Raw genomic sequence first — 22,830 nt, 5'->3', positions numbered from 1 at the left:
TCCAATATCGATGTGTCTTGCGAAGAGAAGTGAGGCTTCATGAATAACAAAACACATACTATAATTATTCTCTTTTATTTCTCTAAAGAGAGTGTGTGATCTACGATTAAAGAAATATTTGTTTATCTAGTACATCAAATTGATAGTAGAGGATGCAGATACAAACGTAACAGAATAGTTTCTTCCTAGCAGGTTAATATCAGAGATACGGACTGTTACAATACGGGAATGGTGTTTTTGTAAACAAAGTCAAGGGATACAAAGCTATGTCATTGTAATCTACATCATAAACGAACCAATGGAAATAATCAGACGTCTATTTCCTTAATGCTGTTTAAACAATTACTGCCAACAAAAATTTTTATTAATAAATATACTTTCATGATTTACGTATCCAAGCGGACTTTAAAAATCCCACAGCATAAAACCAATGAGAAATTGTAGATTATATTTGTAAACACTGTGGAGAAAATCGCTCAATAAACAGTTGGTCCAAATTGATTTCAGTCAGGATTGTGCATGCTACACGGGGCATCTAAATTCAAATTACATTCGTTCAAAGTTTAAACAATTGCCGGAAGTTTCCATATTGTTCAATCTTCCAATTTTAAACAGTGTTTACATTTTTTTTTTCACTTAACAGCATATAATTATAAGATTTTCCTAGATGTCATAAAACTTTCCACTTCTTTCTGTTGAAGCTCAATGCTATTTTTCAAATGAATTCAGCAACAAAGAAAACAGACTCTACATATATCTTCTATCAACTTATCAGGTGCTTGAAGGCCCAATGTGCATAAATTATCTTCAAGTATATTCAACCAGTCAATAGTCTACAGATTATAATAGTGATGTACTTGTAACATTCTGTTGATAACTCACAGGAATGTATGACTAATCCCTCAATATATAAATAGATAATATCACAGCATATTAAATAACAATTACATGCATTTCATTTTTACATGTAATGACTTAATGTATTGATGCAAGAATATCCACAGCACTGTATGTGAAACAGTTTAACAGTACATGCCGTACCAGTGTGTCCATTCTAACACTACTCAGTAGTGGTTGAATTTTATAAGGTTTTGTATGATCCACAAATTTTTAACCCAAAAGCATAATTAACTGCATACTTTGAATTGTCAAAATCTGAGAAAGCAGTCTTCTCTTACTGTGCCAAGAAAGTACAATAATTTCTGTTTTTTTCTATAATGAAAATGAGTTGCAGACTCGGTGTATTCTATATGCGTGACTAATTAACATGTGCAGCAATCAAATACAAATAAACAAACAAAAAAAGTCTCAAAACCAATTAGTCATTAAATGGACGGTTTCTTGCATGATTTTTTTTTTTTACAAAGCCACTTAAAATATTGTTTATGTTTCACTAGAATAAATATATATTTTAAATAAAAACAAAAATAAAAATAAAATTATAAATATGTTTGTGGACGGAATATTTGGGGTATTGTGAGAAAAATACAATATACAAATTGAAATTCATATAACACATTCAAAATAAAAGGAAATGAATACATATAACATGTATAATACATACATTATTTATATGAGATACAATATTCATGCCTCTAAATGTAACCTGTCTATACGGTATAACCCTTCCAATATGAATCAATAAAATCAATTTAACACTGAAACTTATCAAGCATGTTTTGTCTAGTGTGTAGATAAGAAAAGATTTGTTCTACTGAGAGAGCTTGTAAAATGTATACTAAATACTAGATTTTTTGTTTTGTTTTTTCTTTTAAATCTGACATACCTACCTGTTGTTCAATGCATAAATTTGGAATTCTAACAGAAACTGTTTTATTTTCAAACCTAATTTGATAATTACATTTATGAGTTCTGAATAGCATCAGAAGTAAACAAATATAAAATAACATTTGATTATTACATTTATGAGTTCTGAATAGCATCAGAAGTAAACAAATATAAAATAACATTTGGTCTACTTTTCACATATCTTCATAACATACTGACACACATTCCTTAATAAATAATTGAGCTCTAGTTTCCAGACAGACTAAAAATAAATAAGACTATATTTATCACAGTTCGGAAGCTGCATATTACATAGAAGATTTCTGTCTAATCTAGCTGGTAGTATGGAAATATTAGCAAATCACAGTTGATGTGTGAGGCACATTGGTCACGATCGACCTGTAGGTGGGCGAGAACGACGGGTGTGAGGGGAAGGGCTTTTCCCGTACGTACTACTGCGGGCACTGTTTCTTCCCGAGGGGATTGGAGGTTTAGCACTTGTGGGGGTCATTCGGGCTGTTCTGCCGTCCTACAAAACAAAAACAAAAAATCAACATATATGGATTTTTGTTTGTCTTCATAATTTGGAAAATGAGTCATAAGTCTCCAATAACTCTTTATTCTTTATAATAGATACATTGTACAACATTCTGATTTCCTTAAAATAAACGTTCAGATTTTCTTGAAAATAGATATCCAGTATATGTATGCACGCCAAGTAAAGTGTTTTCCACGCCAAATTTAAAAGCAACATTATGCACTATTGATTTGAGAAATTAATCATCAACATTTTTGGATATTGGGAATTTTTCAATGTTGACTTCTTCCAATTGTTTGAAAAATTATATGAACATATGATAACTATTTATTTTTGTAACAATAGCTTTGTTTTGCAACTTTTTCACATAATGCTTCAAATTTGTAATGAAACATCATAAATTCAACAAATTCTAGAAAACATGTTAATGTCCAATGTTTTCCTGATGAAGATGCAAGTTTCATATAATGGAAATAAAGCTTTAATCATTTAATCTCCTTGAGAAATTTTGGCTGACCATTTTTGGAAATTTTTTAACAATATTGTGAGGGGAAACTGCTCAAATAATGTAGCAATTCTTGTGTATGAAAAACATTATCAATGAAGTCTTGTTGCACAGTAATAAAATCAGCAATGCATGAAATAGGTCTACAACCCTTGCTTATTTTACTTATTCTAAACAACCAAAACCTTAGAAAAAAAATCACAAAAGGTGAAGATGCACACTCGATATTTCTTTACAGAAATTATTTTCAAATGAACGCAGTATTAAGTCTTCCCCGGAAGACATGTGTTGCCTGATAGTTCATTCTATATGTAATATATCACGTATAATGTTGAAAAAGTAAATTATTGAAATGGTTTTTGTCACTAAACAGGAAGTTGATAACCGACAGATTCGAAAATGTCTTACACAATACAGTTGGCCACACTGATGCTCTGTGCCAAATATCAGGGAGTTGCCCCATGTGGTTCTTGAGAAAACTGTGACAGAAATTTTTTTGCTGTAAAAAATTCTAAGTCCCGGCAAACAGGAAGTTGATAAGCGACAGATTCGAAAATGTCTTACACAATACAGTTGGCCACAGTGATGCTCTGTGCCAAATATCAGGAAGTTGCCCCATGTGGTTCTTGAGAAAACTGTGACAGAAATTTTTTTGCTGTAAAAAATTCTAAGTCCCGGCAAACAGGAAGTTGATAAGCGACAGATTCGAAAATGTCTTACACAATACAGTTGGCCACACTGATGCTCTGTGCCAAATATCAGGGAGTTGCCCCATGTGGTTCTTGAGAAAACTGTGACAGAAATTTTTTGTGACGACGACGACGCAAGACGACGGATAGTGATCCCTATATGTCGCCACTGCGTAACGCAGGCGACACAATTACATACTACAAGTGAGGAAATCAATATTGGAACCACTGAAGTGCACTTGTGCCATGTTATTAACCTGTCAATATCCAAGACGCATTTGGTGGGATTTCCAAGAGCACCAAAATTTAATTAATAATTCAAATAACAAATCAATATTCCCCTCAATCATTTGAAGTGATTAAAGCTTAGCGAGTGTTCAAGAGATCATAATATGACCCACCTTTGATTTAAAACTTATATATATGGATGATGAAATGCAAATTAAAATGAAAAGAATAAAAAATAATCAATATCCCTACCATCATATTGATACAGTCAGTAAAATCATTCTAAAAGCTTTGCAAATTTCAAAGAGATTAATATGATCCAACTTCGAAACAATCAATATTTTAAAATTCCATTTACATATATTATATACATATCTGTTTTTGTTCCATACCTAAACGTACATCACTGCAGGCAGTATGCAATAGGTATCAAATATCAGTTATATTTCCGTAATTCAAATGGAATACAATCAGCCAAGCTAAGCAGACAAGGAAAATCAAACAGCACACAAATCAGACTTCCTCTCTTTACGTAGAAATTCAACATTATTCATTAAAACTGACCTTGTTCGTAATCTGCAATTGGACATTAAATGTTTTAAAAAATGGTAGCTAAACCTAAATGTCAGACTATGCTCTTCACTGCATGTGTGTACTGTGTGTATCGTTTCAAGTTTTCGTGTTTTGTGTGTATCAGGTTTTCTGTTTCTAGCTCTCAAGTTTTCATTTATCATGTACATTTATAGGTTTCTAGATTTTCAGTCGCATAAACAAATCCAGTGTTGTTCCAAAATATCATACTACAGTGTCAAAGGATGAAAAAGGAGCGCTTTATCTCATATAATAAATAAATATAAAATTGAAATATAAGTAACTTCTGTACAGAAATATGGTATGCTGGTGTGAGTTTTGCAGTTCAAACTCTCATGTAATTCAAAAACGAAATTTTATTTCTTATAAAACAGACTTTGAAAATATTCAAATAATAATTCTGTATGTGTATCTGGTTGGCACTCTGGAGCAATAGAATTTATTCTCTCTCTCATTAACAATCAAAGGTAAAATCTCAATTTGCATATGCTACATTTACACAGTGTCAGCAATATATACACATGAGTGTTTGTGAAGAATACAAGTTCATTGGATGATCTCTCTATTTTTTCCTACTTGAAAGCTAATGATTAGCATGATCTACTTATAATTAAGAAGTGTTTGTAGACTATATGTACTTGTGAATTCAGTGCATAATTTATTGATAATTATTAACAAGAGTACTGCAAACAGTACAACATACGCCTGTTAGACCTTCAGTGCAATATCTATATCTATGACGAGAAAAAATCCAGAAAACTATTTCAACTACTTTTGGTCCAAAAGTAGGTCACGGTGCACCAATCAAGTTGAAATGTGAACTGCTCATGTATTTCTCTGAGAAGGGGGTTCTGACAAATTTCAGGGCAACACCTGTATTCATAACAAAAAGTCTGGAAAACACAAACAAGATTATTTTACTATTAAAGTGATAGAACAACCTTGACCTTGAGAAATAATAGGCATCCTCCACTTGGCATGAGGAGTATGTGTACCAAGTTTGATGGGCCTAGCCTCAATGGTTTGGTCTGTATCCTGCCTACAAAGTTTTTCTACAAAGTGATACTATGACATTGATCTTTGACCTTGAAGAACAAATGGCATCCTCCACTTGGCATGAGGAGTATGTGTACCAAGTTTGACAGACCTAGCCTCAATAGTTTGATATGTATTCTGCCTACAAGGTTTTCCTATTAACTGATACTATGACAGTGACCTTGAAAAACAATAGGCATCTTCCTTTCATGGACTTGGTGATCAAATGTACCTAGTTGTAAGATCCTGGAGCTTAAGGTTCATTTTGCCTACAAGGTCTGGGCAGACAGATGGACAGACAGACAGATGGTAAGCCATAATACGTCCTGTCTTCGATGGGCATATAAAAAGGAAAGTTCCTTTGGGGATCTGGGTTAGAATAGGTCCTCAGCCTGGTTTACTGTTTATAATGATCATATTCTGTATAAATGTTATCATATTGTGTGTATCCCATCATGTCAAGTCAATGTTGTTATGGGTATTGTACAACTAATTATAGCCATGTACATGTATCACTTGTGTACTGCACACTTCAAATTTCTAGGTATCCTTTTTCACATATTAGGAAATTTAGTTAAATTGTCAATTCATTCAATTCTAAGCACCATTCTACCAAAATCACAAGACGTGCTACATTCCACAGTTATTTCATATAACGGACTACATTTGACCAATAGGAAGCCCTTCTTTGTCTTTGACCTATATTAGTAAATCTTTTTATAATCATAATACTCTACATAAGTTTTTACTTAAATCCACTGGGTTTTTTTTTTCAAAACAGAATACATTTTAGCCGCACATTTTATTTACAATTGAAACCATCATGCCACTCACTTTATCTATTTTCAAATTGACTGTAAATTTGCTGTTCCAGCTAATACAAATGAACACTTTTAGACATGAAAAAAGAAATCCACCCTTACTTTGCATACCCTTGACCTTTGCTACATGAGAGCAGCCAAGTAAACTCTTGTTAGATGCTGTGTTCTCTTACAATATATAAAAGAATTAGTGACCAAGGAGAAATCTTCCCAAGAAACAGAACCTATATATTTCATAAGCTACAGGTATGCATACTTCTACTACAAATAGCGTATATGCAAATATTAATGCTATTCTTGAACAAGTACATGGTCAGTAAATATATACACAAGAGCACTACAATATAGCACTTCTGTAGTAAAAGTGTTAATATGTGACCCCGCCCACTTTACATGCAACAACATTAACATGCTCTTGGTTACAAAGGTCAAGGTCACTTACTCTGCTGGATTTTCTTCCTTATAAACAACAAAGTGCAAAACATCAGTATGTGTATTCTCTATTACTAAATAACATATATACTGGTTTATATAAAACATCCATATCTTGGCATACTGGTGAGTTTTGTTTTCAGCAATTCTGAATGGCATTTTTTACATCCGAAAGCAAACAACATATTTACACGGTGCTACTGACTACTCTGGTAGAACTTGGTTAGTCACTGTACGGCTCACAACCTAGTGTTTCTTGATGATAAGTTTACATCACCGTAATAACCATTAATGATACAGCACTGCTTAACGATACAAAGTGTTGCAGTTGTAATAATACAAATGATTCATTTACTGTCTCATCTTTACAATTATGACGCCTCACGACAATTTTTACCACTGATATCACCAACAGTTGAAACTACACCATTTACTTCTCTACTTTATACACTAACTTTTGTGATTACAGTACTTAATCATCTCTTATCATTAAATGGTGGTATATCATTAACGGTAGTTACCAAGCACATAAAATGTTCTTGTAATACACATATAACAGTTTTGCTATAAACATGATGCAATACACTAGTATAACACACCACATTATCAAAATATCAGTTGAAAAGTACAAGGCTTCCCAACCTTACTTTCAAATTATATCAAACAATTAAATCCTGATTTACCTGTGGGACTGACTGGGATAATGCCCTTCCTTGTGCGTGGCCCGAACTTCTGAATCCCTGGGGTGGAGGAATAAGGGGCCCTGCTGTGTCATCTTCCTCAATAACATCCTGTAGTATGGTGTCCCCATTTTCCTCGAGGTAGTCTTCACTGTCCATGCCCTGGAGACGAGGTACTGCGGGGGAGGACTTATGGGGCGTGTCCCTGACAGGCACAGCATGACCATTGACTACAGGTCCCTTGGCATCTTCTCTGTATTCCTCATCCATACTCTCATCAACATACCTAAAATAAAAGTTACATATTGAGTCTTATTCTGGCAATGAAACTCCCACATATTCACCAGAGGACACCATAAAACTTTAAATAGATTCTAAATAAGTGAACTCTTATATGTCAGTGTATGGAATAAGTCATAAAAGAGATATTTGATGTACACATGTAAATTATACAGTACAACACAATTATCTTGAAACTCCAGTGTCAGCGAAAAACAGTTTCTTATATCCAAACTTCACTATATCCAAAGAATTTTTTGGCTTTTAACCTGTCATAGCGGAATAAATATCACTTCGCAATAAACATGAAATCAATTCAGTGTGTTTGTTATAAGTGTGTTTTACTGTATGTATATGACAAGAGATTTAAATGAGTCTTTTACAAGAATAAATTACCATCTTTATCAAATTATGTTCATGTGGGATTTTGTGGGTTTAATAAAATTCCTTGCAATGTAGTTAGAAAATACATTCTACTTTAAAATGTACATGTACAATTACTGTAGATATTAAATTCAGGTATTTTCTTACAAAAAAGAAAGAAATGCTTTGGTGAGACAAAACTTTTAGCCACAGAAACAGGTGTGTTGATATTCACCTGCAGAGGATTGTACATATAGATCAATTATCAATAAAAAATTTGTACATGTTTTAATCTGCCAATCATTTTAACAATATAATTTTTCTGCATCATAATCCAAGTATGGACTGAACACTATATATAAGAAGTTAAGTATCCAATGTCGATTTCTAGCCATTGTAACAATCATTTCGAATTATTAACCCATACCAATTTTCACTAGCCTGATGTATAATTTCAGAGCGAATTTATTAAATAAGCCTGATAAAAAAAAAAACCCTGGTGGGCTGGGTCGTTGGGCCAGTGGTTTATCACAGACTGCAAAATGGAAGTCACTAATAAATATTTGTCATAAATGCTCAAAAAATTGGCACCAGTTACATATTTAGTACACGTGCAGGTTTCTGCAGAGAGCTACAAATATCTTACCTGGGTTTGCCATCTTTATATTCTATATTCAATTACAAGGTGTGCGAGCAGTGTAGTGTCCTATGGATCACTCACCGTGACTCGTGCCTCTGAGGTTGCTTTATGTTCTATTTTCACTTACAAGGTGTGCTAGCTGTGTAGCATCCTATGGATCACTCACCGTGACTCGTGCCTCTGAGGTTGCTTTATGTTCTATTTTCACTTACAAGGTGTGCTAGCTGTGTAGCATCCTATGGATCACTCACCGTGACTCGTGCCTCTGAGGTTGCTGTTTTGAGTATCTTGGTGCTGGGATTCCTGACTGTGCCCTCTGGGAACGTATACTGGCTGACGGGGGTGGATGCAGTGGTGCAGCATATCCCCGTGGTGGTTCTATGTCCATCGGTGGAGATTTAATGTCATTTTCCCTTTCTTTCTCCTTCTCTTTCTCTTTCTCCCTTTCACGTCTCTTCTTTTTCTTTTTCCGTTCCTTTTTCTCAAACAAGTTAAAGGATGGAGGCAAAGGAGCATTTTCTAAAGGTGTCAGCATTGGAGGTGGAATTTTTCTGCCTTCAACGACACCTACAATAACCAAAACCGATCAATAAATCAATAACAGGCTTTAAAACTGCCAGATTTTCTCTTTGCAGATGAATTCATATCACAATCATAATGTATGTTAAGTAGCAAGCTTGTTATGTACCAGTAAACTAGGGTGTAAAAATGGATTTGCTGAGCTTTCCGGAAAGGTTTGAGTAAAGTAGATCATGCACTGCTCATCATATTCCACTACTTTACTCATGCAAGATTTACTCAATATAGCAAAACTCATGTAGTATGATTTTAGCAATTTACAAATGGACTAACGCTTTACTAAAATCCAAACTAAGATCCTAAATATACTCTTGTATTTCTTTATCATTTCTAAATCTGGTTATAATGAATTCTGATAAAGCGAATTTACACTGTCAGATAAATCTGGTTATAATGAATTCTGATAAAGTGAATTTACACTGTCAGATAAAATTAACCAAGTCTCATTTCCCAGTTGTATCAAAATAATGCATATGTGCTTGCATGGAAAAGGTACTCGCATAGAAAAATTTTCTAGTGAATTATTTTTCATTTCACTCCTCCACCACATCTAGTGGATAGTTTCTGTTTTAACCATTAGACATGCTTCCTTCACATTCAATATTCTGGGATTTAAAAAAAACTTTCACTGTTAGAGACCACTCCAAATACATTTTGTTTTTCAGGTGAATTATCATTATATAACACTACTTAAAATACCAACAAAGAACTCCATGCATCTGTACAAACGGCAAGCAAGCCTTGTACAAGATTTCAACATAATGACGACAAAGCTTAAATAAATTCCAGAGACCAGAATAACCGCATTCGCCAATATTTGTTTTAAATAATCAAATATTACTCCAATTTAACATGCAAGACATTATTTCCATTACGTAAGTAAAATATACTCGATACAATTATTTACAAAAGGATTAATTATATCACTGGGTTAGATGAATTCAAAACGGCGCACACAAACATTACACTGCTTTATATAACAATGTTAATGTCTGCAGATCTTTTGTGATGTTATTAGGTCATAACATCAATTAACATATATATTAGGGAATTTAATCTATGCTTTGTGAACTGCCTTTTTTTACATTCACTTTCGGTGTTTAACATCTTTATGTCTAGTTTCAGGTGTTTCTCAATGTATGTATTTATCTACCTGTTTATTAATGTACACATTTTTGCTGATATGAAGACACTTACCTGGAGGTTTGCTACCCGAGTCTGGTCGATTCTGTTCACTAGGAGGCGAGGGCTTCTTTGAAAAGTTTTGCTCCGGACTCTCAGGACTAAATCTTCCCCTCTCCTGGTCTTTATTACCAGAGTTAGGCCTCACTGGTGAGGGAGTTCTCCTGGGCGGAGGGGGCCTCGGGGGTTGTTGTCGGTAGATCTGAGCCTGACGGGGAGCTGGTCTGGGGCGCGCTGGAGGGAAGGTCTCCTGTAGGTTTACGGGCTGGTTAAAGTGCGGAGAAATTACCCGCTGATTGAATTTTGGAGGGGGTTTTGGTTGCATTACTTTTTGCATTGGGAATCCATCTTGATTATCCTCTTTTGTTTTACTAAAAGGTGCCTCCTGCAAGATTATCTCAATTTTATCTAACTGTTTACACATTCCTTAGATCTACATTTGGAGAAAGTTTATCATATCTGGATTCAACCTTGTCACTGTTTTTCTTTTTCTTATCATTCTGAGTTTTCTCCCATCAAAAACAAAAGATACAATACTAATCCATAAACCCATACCTGTGACTGAGAGAATTGTTGTTTTGGGGGACTGGGTTGGTGGGGGTATCTGGGAGGTGGGCGTGGCTGTAGGGATCCCTGGCTGTTGATGCTCCTCTGACTAGCATGACCTCCAGTTTGACGAGAGGCCATAGACATACCGTCATGTTCCTCATCCTCAATGTCAGACACATCCATTCCTCCCACACTTACTCCATCCACATCTTCCTCATCTACAGTAAAACACAGTTATAGCAAACCTCCAGGGTCAGCAAAAAACAGTTCATTATAACCAAACTTCATTATATCTAATAAAATTTTTGTTATATTTCTCTCTTAGGAGAACAGATATCACTAAGCCTGGATTCATTATAAGCTTGTTTAACTGTACATATTTAATCACAGTTGCTATAGAATTAAACTAAAGTTAAAACATTCATCTCTTGGCGACAATTACTTTCCAAATGTATTCATGTACATGTGTACTACAATCATCATTAAATAACATTTGTAACAGTTTTACCTTGTTCCGGTTCATCATCTGACATCATTGGGAAATCTTCTCGTTGGGTATAATTATCAGGGTGGCCCTCTCCATTCATCAGTCCTCTTCTATTATGATTAAGCTGAACCTATGTTTAATAAAAATTTGTATTAAATTTTCAATCAAGTATCCTGGAAAGAGTGAAATCTTTAAACAACACAACCTCTCCTTGATAAATACACATACATGGATGATTACCGTACAAGCAGAATTTTTAACGAGAATTTAATTTGGCATTGATAGTTATCTTTCTTGGATTATAAAGTTGCTAAAATTAGCTCTCGCTAAATACATATACCCATAAAATTTTATGGGAATATCGCTAAATTTGTGTCTCGCTAAAAATTCCACTTATACAGTACTTACCATACAGAAGTAAATAAATTTACAAGAAATCAACTTACTTGTATCTATTTATCAGTAATCTATATAGAATTACAGTGTATACATGTAGCACTCACAATTTTACATTTCTCAATAACTCTAAACAATGATTTTGTCAAATTAGCCATAATTAATAATTGTAGTCTTAATGAAAACCTTTTTTGAGCACTGGCCTTTCTGGTCTCTTTATCTGGACTATTAGAAACAAAATTTATCGACCCAAATCAAACACCAAGTATTACTTTTTTCAGTTTTTAAAGTTCATTGAATCACTGATAGGGTTTTAGTCAAAATTAGTTCAAGTTTACGATATTGTGTATAACAAGTGTGTAACAAGTGATGAAAAACCAAAGCTATATGGGCTACATTTGTTATTATCACTTTTAGTATCAATTTGTTGGTAGGTATATTTTCAATACCTTTGAATTATTATTAGCTGTCAAATACTATGATATTACAATTACAAGTGCTTTTGTATGAGTGATTGTATGTATGTGTGTGATATCATGTATGTCTATGTTATTGTAACTGTCTGAAAATAAAGCATTAAAAAAAATTAGTTCAAGTGTGCTAGAAACACTATCTATACTATTGATTCTGAGCAATCACTCCATTTAAATATGTAATAATATAGTTTTAATATAAAATCAGTGACATTGATGAAAAGCACAGGCCTGACGGCCTCATACATGTAATGATTTAACAAGCCCAACTCCACTTTTACTGGGCTTAGTCTTCAGGCCAGTGGCTGATTTCAAAGACTAATTGCTTATGTATGTTTCTATGTTGTATGTTGTTAGTGTTGGGGGGAGAAGGGTGCTTGACCAATGTCTATATGGCTGTTCTAGGTGACTACATTCTGTGTTTGGAACACATGGTACACTACATTCTGATGTTTGGAACACATGGTACACTACATTCTGATGTTTGGAACACATGGTACATACATTTACCTGTATTCTCTCCTTTCGTTTGTTGTTATATTCTCCCCCTGCACTAGCTGATGTACGGTTATCCTCCACAAAACTACCAGACTGATTTGTTTCTGACAAACCCAAACTCTGCGACCGTCTGAGGGGAGTTCTGGGGGTAGACATGGTCCTGGGTCTCTTTGGAGGGTGGGGAGGAGTGATGGGGGTGTTGTAATCAGTGCTCTGTCTGGAATTCTGAAAAAAAAATTTTAAATCTTTCTCATGCAATTGTAAGTACGTATGTGTGAAATGCATTAAAATCAATTCATGAAAGCAAATACTATTTAAGGCAAGATCTTTTCCTTTTTTAAAACCTTTTAAACATACTAGTCACCACTGTTTTCAGTGAGAGATGAACATTTATTATCTACTAAAACAATTTTGAAATAGCTGACCATCATGTATTCGTAGTCCAGATCACCATTACCCAGCCCGTTAAAGCTGGTCACGGAGAGCCCCATTCGATTGGGTATGGGTGTGCTTGGGTTACTCTGCAGACGCTGTCGCTGGTGTGACATGATAATCAGCTGGCAGTAATGAAGTTGTTTATTTCTGGCATAGTCCCAAGCCGTGGCATTAAACTTGTCCAGCAAGTTCAGGTCAGCTGTACAAAAAGTCCAAATGCAACCATTACATACACTGTTCACATTATATCCTTAAGTTCACTGATGAAATTAATTGATCCTATACTGAGGAATTTTTGAACATCTCAACTTAAAAAACACACCCACTTTATAGCTGATCGTATTTGAACCTTTGTTCACACATGTATATTGTATATCATTTCCATAATTTTAATTTATTACAGGGGCATCACAAAGTGGAACATCCCCTCATATTCAACAAGTAACATCCTCAATAATTAATGTTTAAATGATATTGTAAAGCGTTAGATTAATATGTCTTCATCTTTGTCCTTGAAATCAAAAAGCATCCTCCCCTTCTAACTTGCCATGTTTACAGAAAGTACAAGTATGAGGCTGAAAGATCATCTACTTTTCATTCATGTACAATATTACTTTTCACTGATTTCTATTAAGGTTCTTTTAACTCAGAAATTGATAAAAATCTTCCTGTACTCTGTGCGAATTAGGATATTGAGAACTAGAACAGTACTCAGATTGTCCACATTTTACTCTGAACCATTGACTTTGATCAATAGACCAATAATCAACAAGGATCTTCTTTTCCTAAACTGTCATCTCTGCATGAAAACTAGAATGGTAATCTTTATAAATTTTCAACAATATTCTTTAACACTGAGTCACTTACTGTGACCTTCACCTTTTGACCCAGAAATTGATATGGAACTTCCTCTCTATACCTGTCATTATATAGCAAGAATGATGGCAATAGCACATGTAATCTATATTGTGTATAGACAGGTTCCAGCAGCCTAGTGATAGAGTGTTCAGCTTTGTAACCAGGAAGTTGTGAGTTTGAGCCCCCGCTTATGCATGGCTGTGTCAAACTTAAGATCTAAACATAGGCAGTAATTGCTCCTTTGCCAAACACTCGGCATTTAGAAGTGAGAATCATGTTTCTTTCAGATATGACCTTAAAATCGGAGGTCCTGTGTCGTGGTAGGTGTTGCCACATTAAAGAACCCTCATTGCTAGGGCCTTGGGCGGTAAGCATAGGTCTAACTTTGTGGTAGTGTCTCAATATGAGGGAAACATTCTCGAAGGGACGTAAAACGAACAAAATATAAAGAACAAATCATTGTTTACACACATACAACTGTCCTGTTCAATCACTCAGTGACTGTGTTCTTGACCTTTGTCCTGATGACCAAGAAATAAATAGGGTACTTTATTTCCCTCATTGTAGCTAGTATGAGACAAGCATCTGAAATATCACTCACACAGTGTCCACTTTTACCAAACAAACACACTTAAAACCGGTATATCCTCTGCAACTTTGTTGTGAAGGGGAAAATTAGTCATGATTAAAAATGCTTTTAGATCACCCTTTCTTTTAATGGATTGTATCACCGACCTCCATAATCCAGTAGATGATTAATGACATCTCCATGTCCATTTATCGACGCCAAATGTAAGGCTGAGCGATCATTGTTGTCGTGGTCGATCACTCTATGGCGTCCAGCTATCTCTAGAATGATCTTACATGCCAGTAAGGAGCCTAGTAAATACATACAGAACCAGTATTAAAAAAATGCTGCACTGCATAAAATATTCAATGCACAAAAATTATCATGCACAGGTACATTTAAAGCCAGTAAACAAAAATAACATGTCCACTTAAATCAAAAGAAAATTCTATATATTCATTGAAATTCCCCCATCATACATAATTATATTGGTTAGTTTTATTTTAACTGACAGAAAATCATTAAATGAAAACAAAGCTTAAAAGCTATTGAAGTTCATGTCAATAAGTAATCAGCTTATGAGCATGCACATTTTTGATGCCATTAGTCTTTTTTTTTCCTAACAGCATTCAATTTAGAATCAAGCTTTGTTTATTTGAATGAATTTTAATCATCCAAATGCATCTGTTTTTAATGTACTTTCCTGACACAAAAAGATATTGCATGCTCTTGAAACATCATGTTATAGCTAATATATATATATAGGTAAAAAAAGAAGCTTCTGAAGATTTGAAATGAAAGTGCCAAAGCTTTATTAAACATCTTCGTGTATCTTTTTTATTTTTTACCTATACTTTTACCGATCATTGCGAAAAGTAATTATTATCTATATCTATATAAATATATATATATATATATATATATATATATATACACACACACACACACCAAAATAATTCTGTGTATATGCTGTTAGATCTTTGTGGACAGAATGTACTAAAAAGAATTAGTGTTCAAGCTACAAATTAGGGTCATAATTACCTGTTTCTGCAGCCAGTAATAGAACTGTTTTACCATTTTCATCTTTTATCTTGGCCGTTTCTGAGGTTAATAATGTCTGAAAAACAACTCAATACAGTAAGCTCCTATGTTTTAGATTCTTATTGTGCAGGGCATCGACAGAAATGTTATGTCATAAGGAACCTGTGTTTAATATGACGCCTGAGGTAAAATTATCACAGTAGCTAAGAGACATACTACATGCTCAAGTTTTCTTGACAGACTTTCAGTAATTGATGAACAGACAACATTGCTCAGGAGATAATGTGAAGAAAAGAAAAACCTGACTTAAGAAAAAACCCATTTAAACACATTTTTCATTTTCATCTCAAGACCAAGTGTTCAATGTTCTTTATCCATCAACATTGAATGTGTGTGTATGATTATGTTGTCAAGAGAATTTAATTTTGTTTAGATAATTCCTTTATGAAGCTTCAGAATAATACAGTCAATTTCACTGGTCAAGAACTGGTCATATGAAGGGAGACAATTCATGATGTCTCCCTCGTGTGCAGAGTGACAACTGTGTTGTCTCCCTTCAAATGATAACTCCTAATGGCAAAAGCGAGATAACTCAAAAAAAAGTAAACTAAAAATATACGGGATCGTTAATCATTAACTTTATATGATAACAATTCCTGTAAACACTGTTAACTGTTTACTATTGTGGAGAATTTGTGGTAACACCATACCTACTTTTAACTATGGTGGAGAATCCATGCTAACACAATACCTACTGTTTACTATGGTGGAGAATCCATGCTAACACAATACCTACTGTTAACTATGGTGGAGAATCCATGCTAACACACTACCTACTGTTAACTATGGTGGAGAATCCATGCTAACACAATACCTACTGTTAACTATGGTGGAGAATCCATGCTAACACAATACCTACTGTTTACTATGGTGGAGAATCCATGCTAACACAATACCTACTGTTAACTATGGTGGAGAATCCATGCTAACACACTACCTACTGTTAACTATGGTGGAGAATCCATGCTAACACAATACCTACTGTTAACTATGGTGGAGAATCCATGCTAACACACTACCTACTGTTAACTATGGTGGAGAATCCATGCTAACATAATACATGTACCTACTGTTAACTATGGTGGAGAATCCATGCTAACACAATACCTACTGTTCATTATGGTGGAGAATCCATGCTAACACAATACCTACTGTTAACTATGATGGAGAATCCATGCTAACACACTACCTACTGTTAACTATTATGGGGAATCCATGCTAACACAATACCCACTGTTTACTATGGTGGAGAATTCATGCTAACACAATACCCACTGTTTACTATGGTGGAGAATTCATGCTAACACAATACCTACTGTTTACTATGGTGGATAATTCATGCTAACACACTACCTGTAAACACTCCAATGGTTCTGTCCTCCGGATTGACCAGTGCATCCAAGTCCTCCCGTTATGGTCTCTTTCAATGCCATCAGCTTCATCCACTGTGAAATTTGGGGAGCTGCTTAACAGTTCAAAATGTTTGATGTGATCCAGCCGACAAGCCCACATACATGGTGTAAGGCCATCTTTGTCTCGAATGTTTACATCGGCATTGTGCTGAATCAAGTACTGTTGTAAAACATGAAAATTGTGTAAGAATGTTGTCATAATCTCACAGGAAGTGGGACACCCAGTCCCCAGCATGACTCTTCACTAACATGCAAACACCTACATGTGATAACATTGATTGCTTTTATTCATCCAATAACTTTATATACAGACACTTTGCATTTCACCAGAACACCATGACCAATTCTACAGTTGGTTAAGATTGATTTTAAGCTGATTAAAATAAGAATTGAAAAGTCCTTTCCATCATCCATGGTGTAAACTACTTAACAGTACCTTTAGACACTCTGTGGACTTGGTTATTACTGCCCAGTGTATGGGTGCTCGCCCCTGAGTATCCTGGATTGTGAAATCCCCTCCATACTGAAGTAAGAGACTTAGTGCCACATGGTTTGCATCATGACAGGCTTGGTGGAGTGCTGTAGATCCATCTGGAAATCAATAACATCATGCTGATTTCTGTCAGATTTATACATGTAGCAAGCTTAGACATGAGATACATTGAACTAGTGAAAGACATACAGTAAAATACAGTTACAGCAAACATGCTTATAACGAATTCATGCTTACAGTGATTTTTTATTCCCTGTAGTTTTAAAACATATCATGAACTCATTGGATATAATGAATTCTGTTTATATCAAATCCAAATTGTTCCCCCCTAGCACTTCACTATGAGTGTGTATTAGTTTCTCATTAAATATGGAGGACATATTTATAAGTGTGTTGATATTGTCTCATCATTCAGACTACAAAAATACAGCTGCAAGTTTGTGTTGGTTGATATGATGATGCAGGTCTAAACACAGAGCAGTGAGATGTGGAACTTAAAAAAACCCGCAAATCATAGCATGTTTAGTACCAACATTCTGAATTCAAAAGAATGATAATGAACATCTCGATTATACAATATCACCCACAGATCAACCTAGTGATTTTTAGTGCAATATTCACCACCAGCTTTCTGAATCTGATGGCTCATCAACAAAATTACATTTAATGGGGAAAAATTGTATGAAAATAAAATTTGTGTGACTTGTAACTTCATTGTTACTGGTGTGACGTGTATTTTTTTTTTTACTTGAAGTTATTAATCAAGTACAACTATCATAACATTTTGGCATGCTGATCAACACTTTGTTGACATGACAATAAACACAACTGAAATTCTGTAAATTAAATATATGTATCTATACTGGAATTATGTTGACAAGTGCAACAGCTATTTAAATGCAATGATAGTTTTCAAAAACCTAAAAATTTACATTCATAATTCAAAAGGAATAAAACAAAGAAACAGGAAATGAAAACGATCCAATTACACCCATTTATGTGTTTAGATTATTATGATTTTCCCCCCTTAACTCTAGGTTACAGGTACCATGATTTTCGAATTACTTATGATAGCTTATCACATAAATTCACATACTACCATATGCTCACTCAGTGGAAGCTATTTCACTTAATATACAATGTAAGCCTCTGTCCTGATTCTTCATTTGTTTATCTAGAGATTCTCCACGCTTTAGTCCTCTATAGGAAAAGCACTTCTTTACATGTAGATGATTATTGATTTATGCTATGAAATATCATTAGATCTGAGAAAGTGAACAAAGTTATTCAACATTTTCTAAAGATAAAATGATTTAAGGAAACTTTACCTCTATAAATTTTTGGCAAAGAACTTGCTACTACAATATCTCTTAAATGATATCTAAAGCATAGCTGCTGTTGACAATGACTGTTTCATTATGAGGCACTTCAATTTTTGAATGATATTGTTTATTGGGTATACTACATGTACATACCATGTGAAGTGATGTTAACATCTGCTTCATTTTCTAAAAGATAGTTCAGCATTTCATTCTGATGGAAGTGTACTGCATACGACAATGCTGTTCGTCCTATTCCATCTTGTTCATCAATGCAATTGGGATCTAAAGGAATAAATAATATACTTTTACCAGAAATGAAAGCTAGACCTAGTGATCTCACAACATTGTCTGTTATCAGACATACAGGATGCACAATTTTCAGGAAAGTGAGTTTCTTGGTGGGGTTCAGAATTTTATGATACATGATAAACTGTCTCCATTTACATATTTTACAGCTTTTGGCTGTGATACTATCAGAATATCCAACATGTTTTGCATATATTAACCTATCAAGTTAAAAAAAAAACAAGAGGGCTGCATCGCTCACTTGAGCCACCTTACCCCTGCCATTGTTCAAGGTCAACACCAAAGTATAACAAGGTCTTGCCATAAAGAATCTATATAAAAAATATGAAATCCTACCTTAAATAGTAACGAATGTATATAGCTTAAATAGTTCAAAAGATATTCTTAAAGATATTTCCTATATATATCTGCATATAAAACTTTGATCCCCTATAGTGGCCCCACCCTATCCCTGTCAGGGTTCCAAATTACTGCTTGCCCACTCACATTGACGACCATACTTTGCTTGTATGTGCCAAAAATTCCCATTCTCGTCACCCACTTGGCAATCATAATTGTCCAATCAACATATTTCTTTACAACCAGTCCCAGTCCTACTATAATGGGAGTTCAGCTTCTGGTAGGTACCAAACCCCCAAAAACGAAAACCAGAAGAAGTTGTACAATGCAAGGGTTACTTTAACGTGTCTGTTTTACTCAAAGAGGAGAGAAGGAAGAATATGGTTCGATGATAGCGAGATGGGGATGATATGTGTTGTGTGCAAAAAACATGACATGAAAGGTTCAATCTTATATAATACATGTATGTGTGGTCCACTAAAATTTCATGTGGTCTCAAATGATTTCTTATTCAGTGGCCCACTTGGTCCTTAAGGTATTCAAACGAAGTTGGAACTCTGTCCCAGGGGGTCATGATTTTAATAAAGTTAAATCTGCATTATGTAAGGAAGCTTTCATAAAAATTTCAACTTTTCTGACCCAGTGGTTCTTGAGATGATTTTTAAAGATTTTCCCTATATATTCTCATGTAAAACTTTGATCCCCTATTGCGGCTCCACCTTAAAACTGGGGGCCATGATTTTATCTGAACTTGAATTTGCACTATCATATTAGGAAGCTTTCCTGTATATTTCAACTTTTCAGGTCCAGTGATTCTTGAGAAGATTTTAAATGACCCCACCCTATTTTTGCATTTTCATGATTATCTCCCCTTTAGAATAGCATTCTTTAGATCCTTCATTTGAACAAACTTGAATCCCCTTCACCTAAGAATGCTTTGTGCAAAGTTTGGTTGAAATAGGCCTAGTGGTTCTGGAGAAGAAGTCAAATATGTGAAAAGTTTACAGACAGTCACAGACAACCAGTGATCAAGAAAGCTCACTTGAGTTTTCAGCTCAGGCGAGCTAAAAATCTATTTAATATTCATACATACCGCCTTGAACAAGCTCCATAAGTAAATCAGAATCCTTTTGTTTCACTGCTTGCATTATAGGAGGTAATGATGTAATATTCATACTTTCATCTGTCATTATTCCTTGTAAATTTTTTAGGTTGTCCAAATTCACCCATTTCCACTGAAATTTGTCTGGAGCATCAACGAATGGAGTCATTGGACTAAACCCCCTTGCAGTAAGTGATAGTGTCTTTTCTGCATTTTTTTCATGGGATCTGGTTTGCAGCTTGCGATAATATTTCTGCATATGAAGAAGGGCTAAGTTCAAGGTGTCTCTGAGCTCTGAGCCTTCAGCATCTTCATTGAGTTTCAACAGAAACTCATTAATAAATGCAGCTGCTTTTTGGAAATCTGATGAAAAATGTATTATATTTAGCATATCATATAAAAAGTTATTTTTGGTTTCAACAAAATTCAAGTGCAAAAAGGTGCTTAAATCTTCATAAGTTTACTATCACAGGATCTTGACACAACCTGAGCAAACTTGTGTACATATAATAAGTGGTTGAACACTAGTAACAAGACTGATATAAATTTTTATCAATGTACATAAAGATAGAAATTTAAGTGTGAATTTTACTGCTGTGAAATTTTACACATTTTTTGTATACTTTATGATGCACAGAAAAACTTAGCAATATTTGAAAATTAAATTGTATTATGGAATACTGAAGTTCTCTGATGGTATTATTTCTTTATACCGAGTGCATTATACTCTAAAATCAATGTGTATGGAGAGGAATTACAACTATTCAACTAATAAATTGATTGATTTGAAATGAGTGGAGGCAAGACAAACTTATCACAAAACTCACACCAACCAGTGATAAACTAGTTTGTAAAGCAAAGGCTTATCAATCAAGATGAAACCAATTCTGCAATATTTCGAAGGAGGTATGGAGTCATTGACTTTATATATATATATATCTATTAAGTGAACAAGACCTTAAACGAACTGACAGAAATGAGGAGGGTTCTTGATAGTCTGCAGCCAGTTTGTGGAGTCTGCTATTATCTTATTGGTTTTGATAAAATATACGTAAAATATTACATTAATGTATGTTCATTCATCTTGTTTATATAGATCGTCAAATATTTTCGAATAACGGATGGGTTTACATAAATTGCAGTGTTGTTCTTTTGCAATTCAACGAAAAGTTATCTAATTTCAAAATCGTCTCTGCTTTATATCCTTGCAACAACTAAAGTTTTATATCGTCGTATATTTTATCGTCGTATATTTTTGTTTGTTTACAAGATCGGACGTGCGTTGCGACCTCGAAGTGCTTACCCTTTCTTTTGATACCCATGCTGTTAAGGCAATACACATTCGCCTAAACCTTAGAAATCAATGTACGAATATAATTTGGGAGGATTGCGACACATCGCAAGGACCCATAGAGGGTTTGTTGACCTCCATCATATTTCTGATCCCATGCTAGGTGCCCTCGGCAGCCATTTGTTATTTTCCCATAATGCAATTCATGCGGAAGAGCATTCACCTCTCCATTAATTGTAACAAATATGTTGTGTTGTTTCAAATGAATTCCATAATAGTCTTTAAATATAATGGGTACACTAAATTATGCTTGTAAACTTTATCATTACATGTTAAAACAAATCAAAATGGGTTTAAACACACACGCACTATATTTTGCTATATCCCTATGAAACTATAAATTCATACGCCTTCGAAACGGCGGGAGTCGTGTTTATTTGCCATTAGGGCCCATAATATGGGAATATTTTTTTTAAGAAGAGAGAGAAAGAGAATGAATTATTTCAAATAAAGGATGAGATGAAAATTTTCCATTGATGTTCCCATCCATATTTTCTATGGACGGCGAAAATGCTGAAATTTTAGTTAGTATGATATAGGTCCCTGATATAATATTACAATGATTAATATTTCTACTGTTTTTTAAATCATTGAATATATTTTAATCATAAGTTAGTCAGGGGAAAATATAATATAAACTCTATGTTATATATATGGATTTTATATATTGGTTTAGTTTTGTTTTTTGTTTGGTTGGTTTTTTCTCTTTTTTCTTTCTTTTTTTGTGTTTTTTTTTTTAGGGGGAAGTCCCTCTCTATGAATGGATATTTAACAAATCTGCAACAATATA

At 34.3% G+C, this 22,830-nt stretch overlaps 1 protein-coding gene across 6 annotated transcripts; it reads right to left on the bottom strand.

Annotated features, from left to right (window-relative positions):
* Positions 1-59: 59 nt before the first annotated feature.
* LOC125663765 (uncharacterized) lies at positions 60-22,187 on the bottom strand. Of its 6 annotated transcripts, none has more exons than XM_056153109.1 (16): positions 21,993-22,187; positions 20,681-21,052; positions 19,096-19,224; positions 17,564-17,718; positions 17,069-17,287; positions 15,656-15,731; positions 14,782-14,925; positions 13,179-13,387; positions 12,766-12,978; positions 11,408-11,516; positions 10,906-11,117; positions 10,366-10,735; positions 8,841-9,156; positions 7,311-7,593; positions 6,638-6,654; positions 60-2,317 (listed from the first exon to the last, which is right to left on the bottom strand). In XM_056153109.1, the coding sequence occupies exons 1-16, from the start codon at positions 22,009-22,011 to the stop codon at positions 2,296-2,298; spliced, it is 2,865 nt and encodes a 954-aa protein (XP_056009084.1). In that variant the 5' UTR covers positions 22,012-22,187; the 3' UTR covers positions 60-2,295. The 6 variants fall into 6 exon arrangements, with proteins under 6 accessions (XP_056009084.1, XP_056009083.1, XP_056009081.1 ...); XM_056153108.1 differs by having other exon boundaries at positions 12,760-12,978; positions 21,993-22,166; XM_056153106.1 differs by having other exon boundaries at positions 6,638-6,650; positions 12,760-12,978; positions 21,993-22,166.
* Positions 22,188-22,830: the final 643 nt, after the last annotated feature.

The sequence above is a fragment of the Ostrea edulis genome, chromosome 1, assembly GCF_947568905.1.
Source record: "Ostrea edulis chromosome 1, xbOstEdul1.1, whole genome shotgun sequence".
Classification (NCBI taxonomy): Eukaryota; Metazoa; Mollusca; class Bivalvia; order Ostreida; family Ostreidae; genus Ostrea; species Ostrea edulis.
The sequence above is the reverse complement of the archived record's forward strand: the minus strand, read 5'-3'. Positions and strand labels throughout refer to the sequence as shown.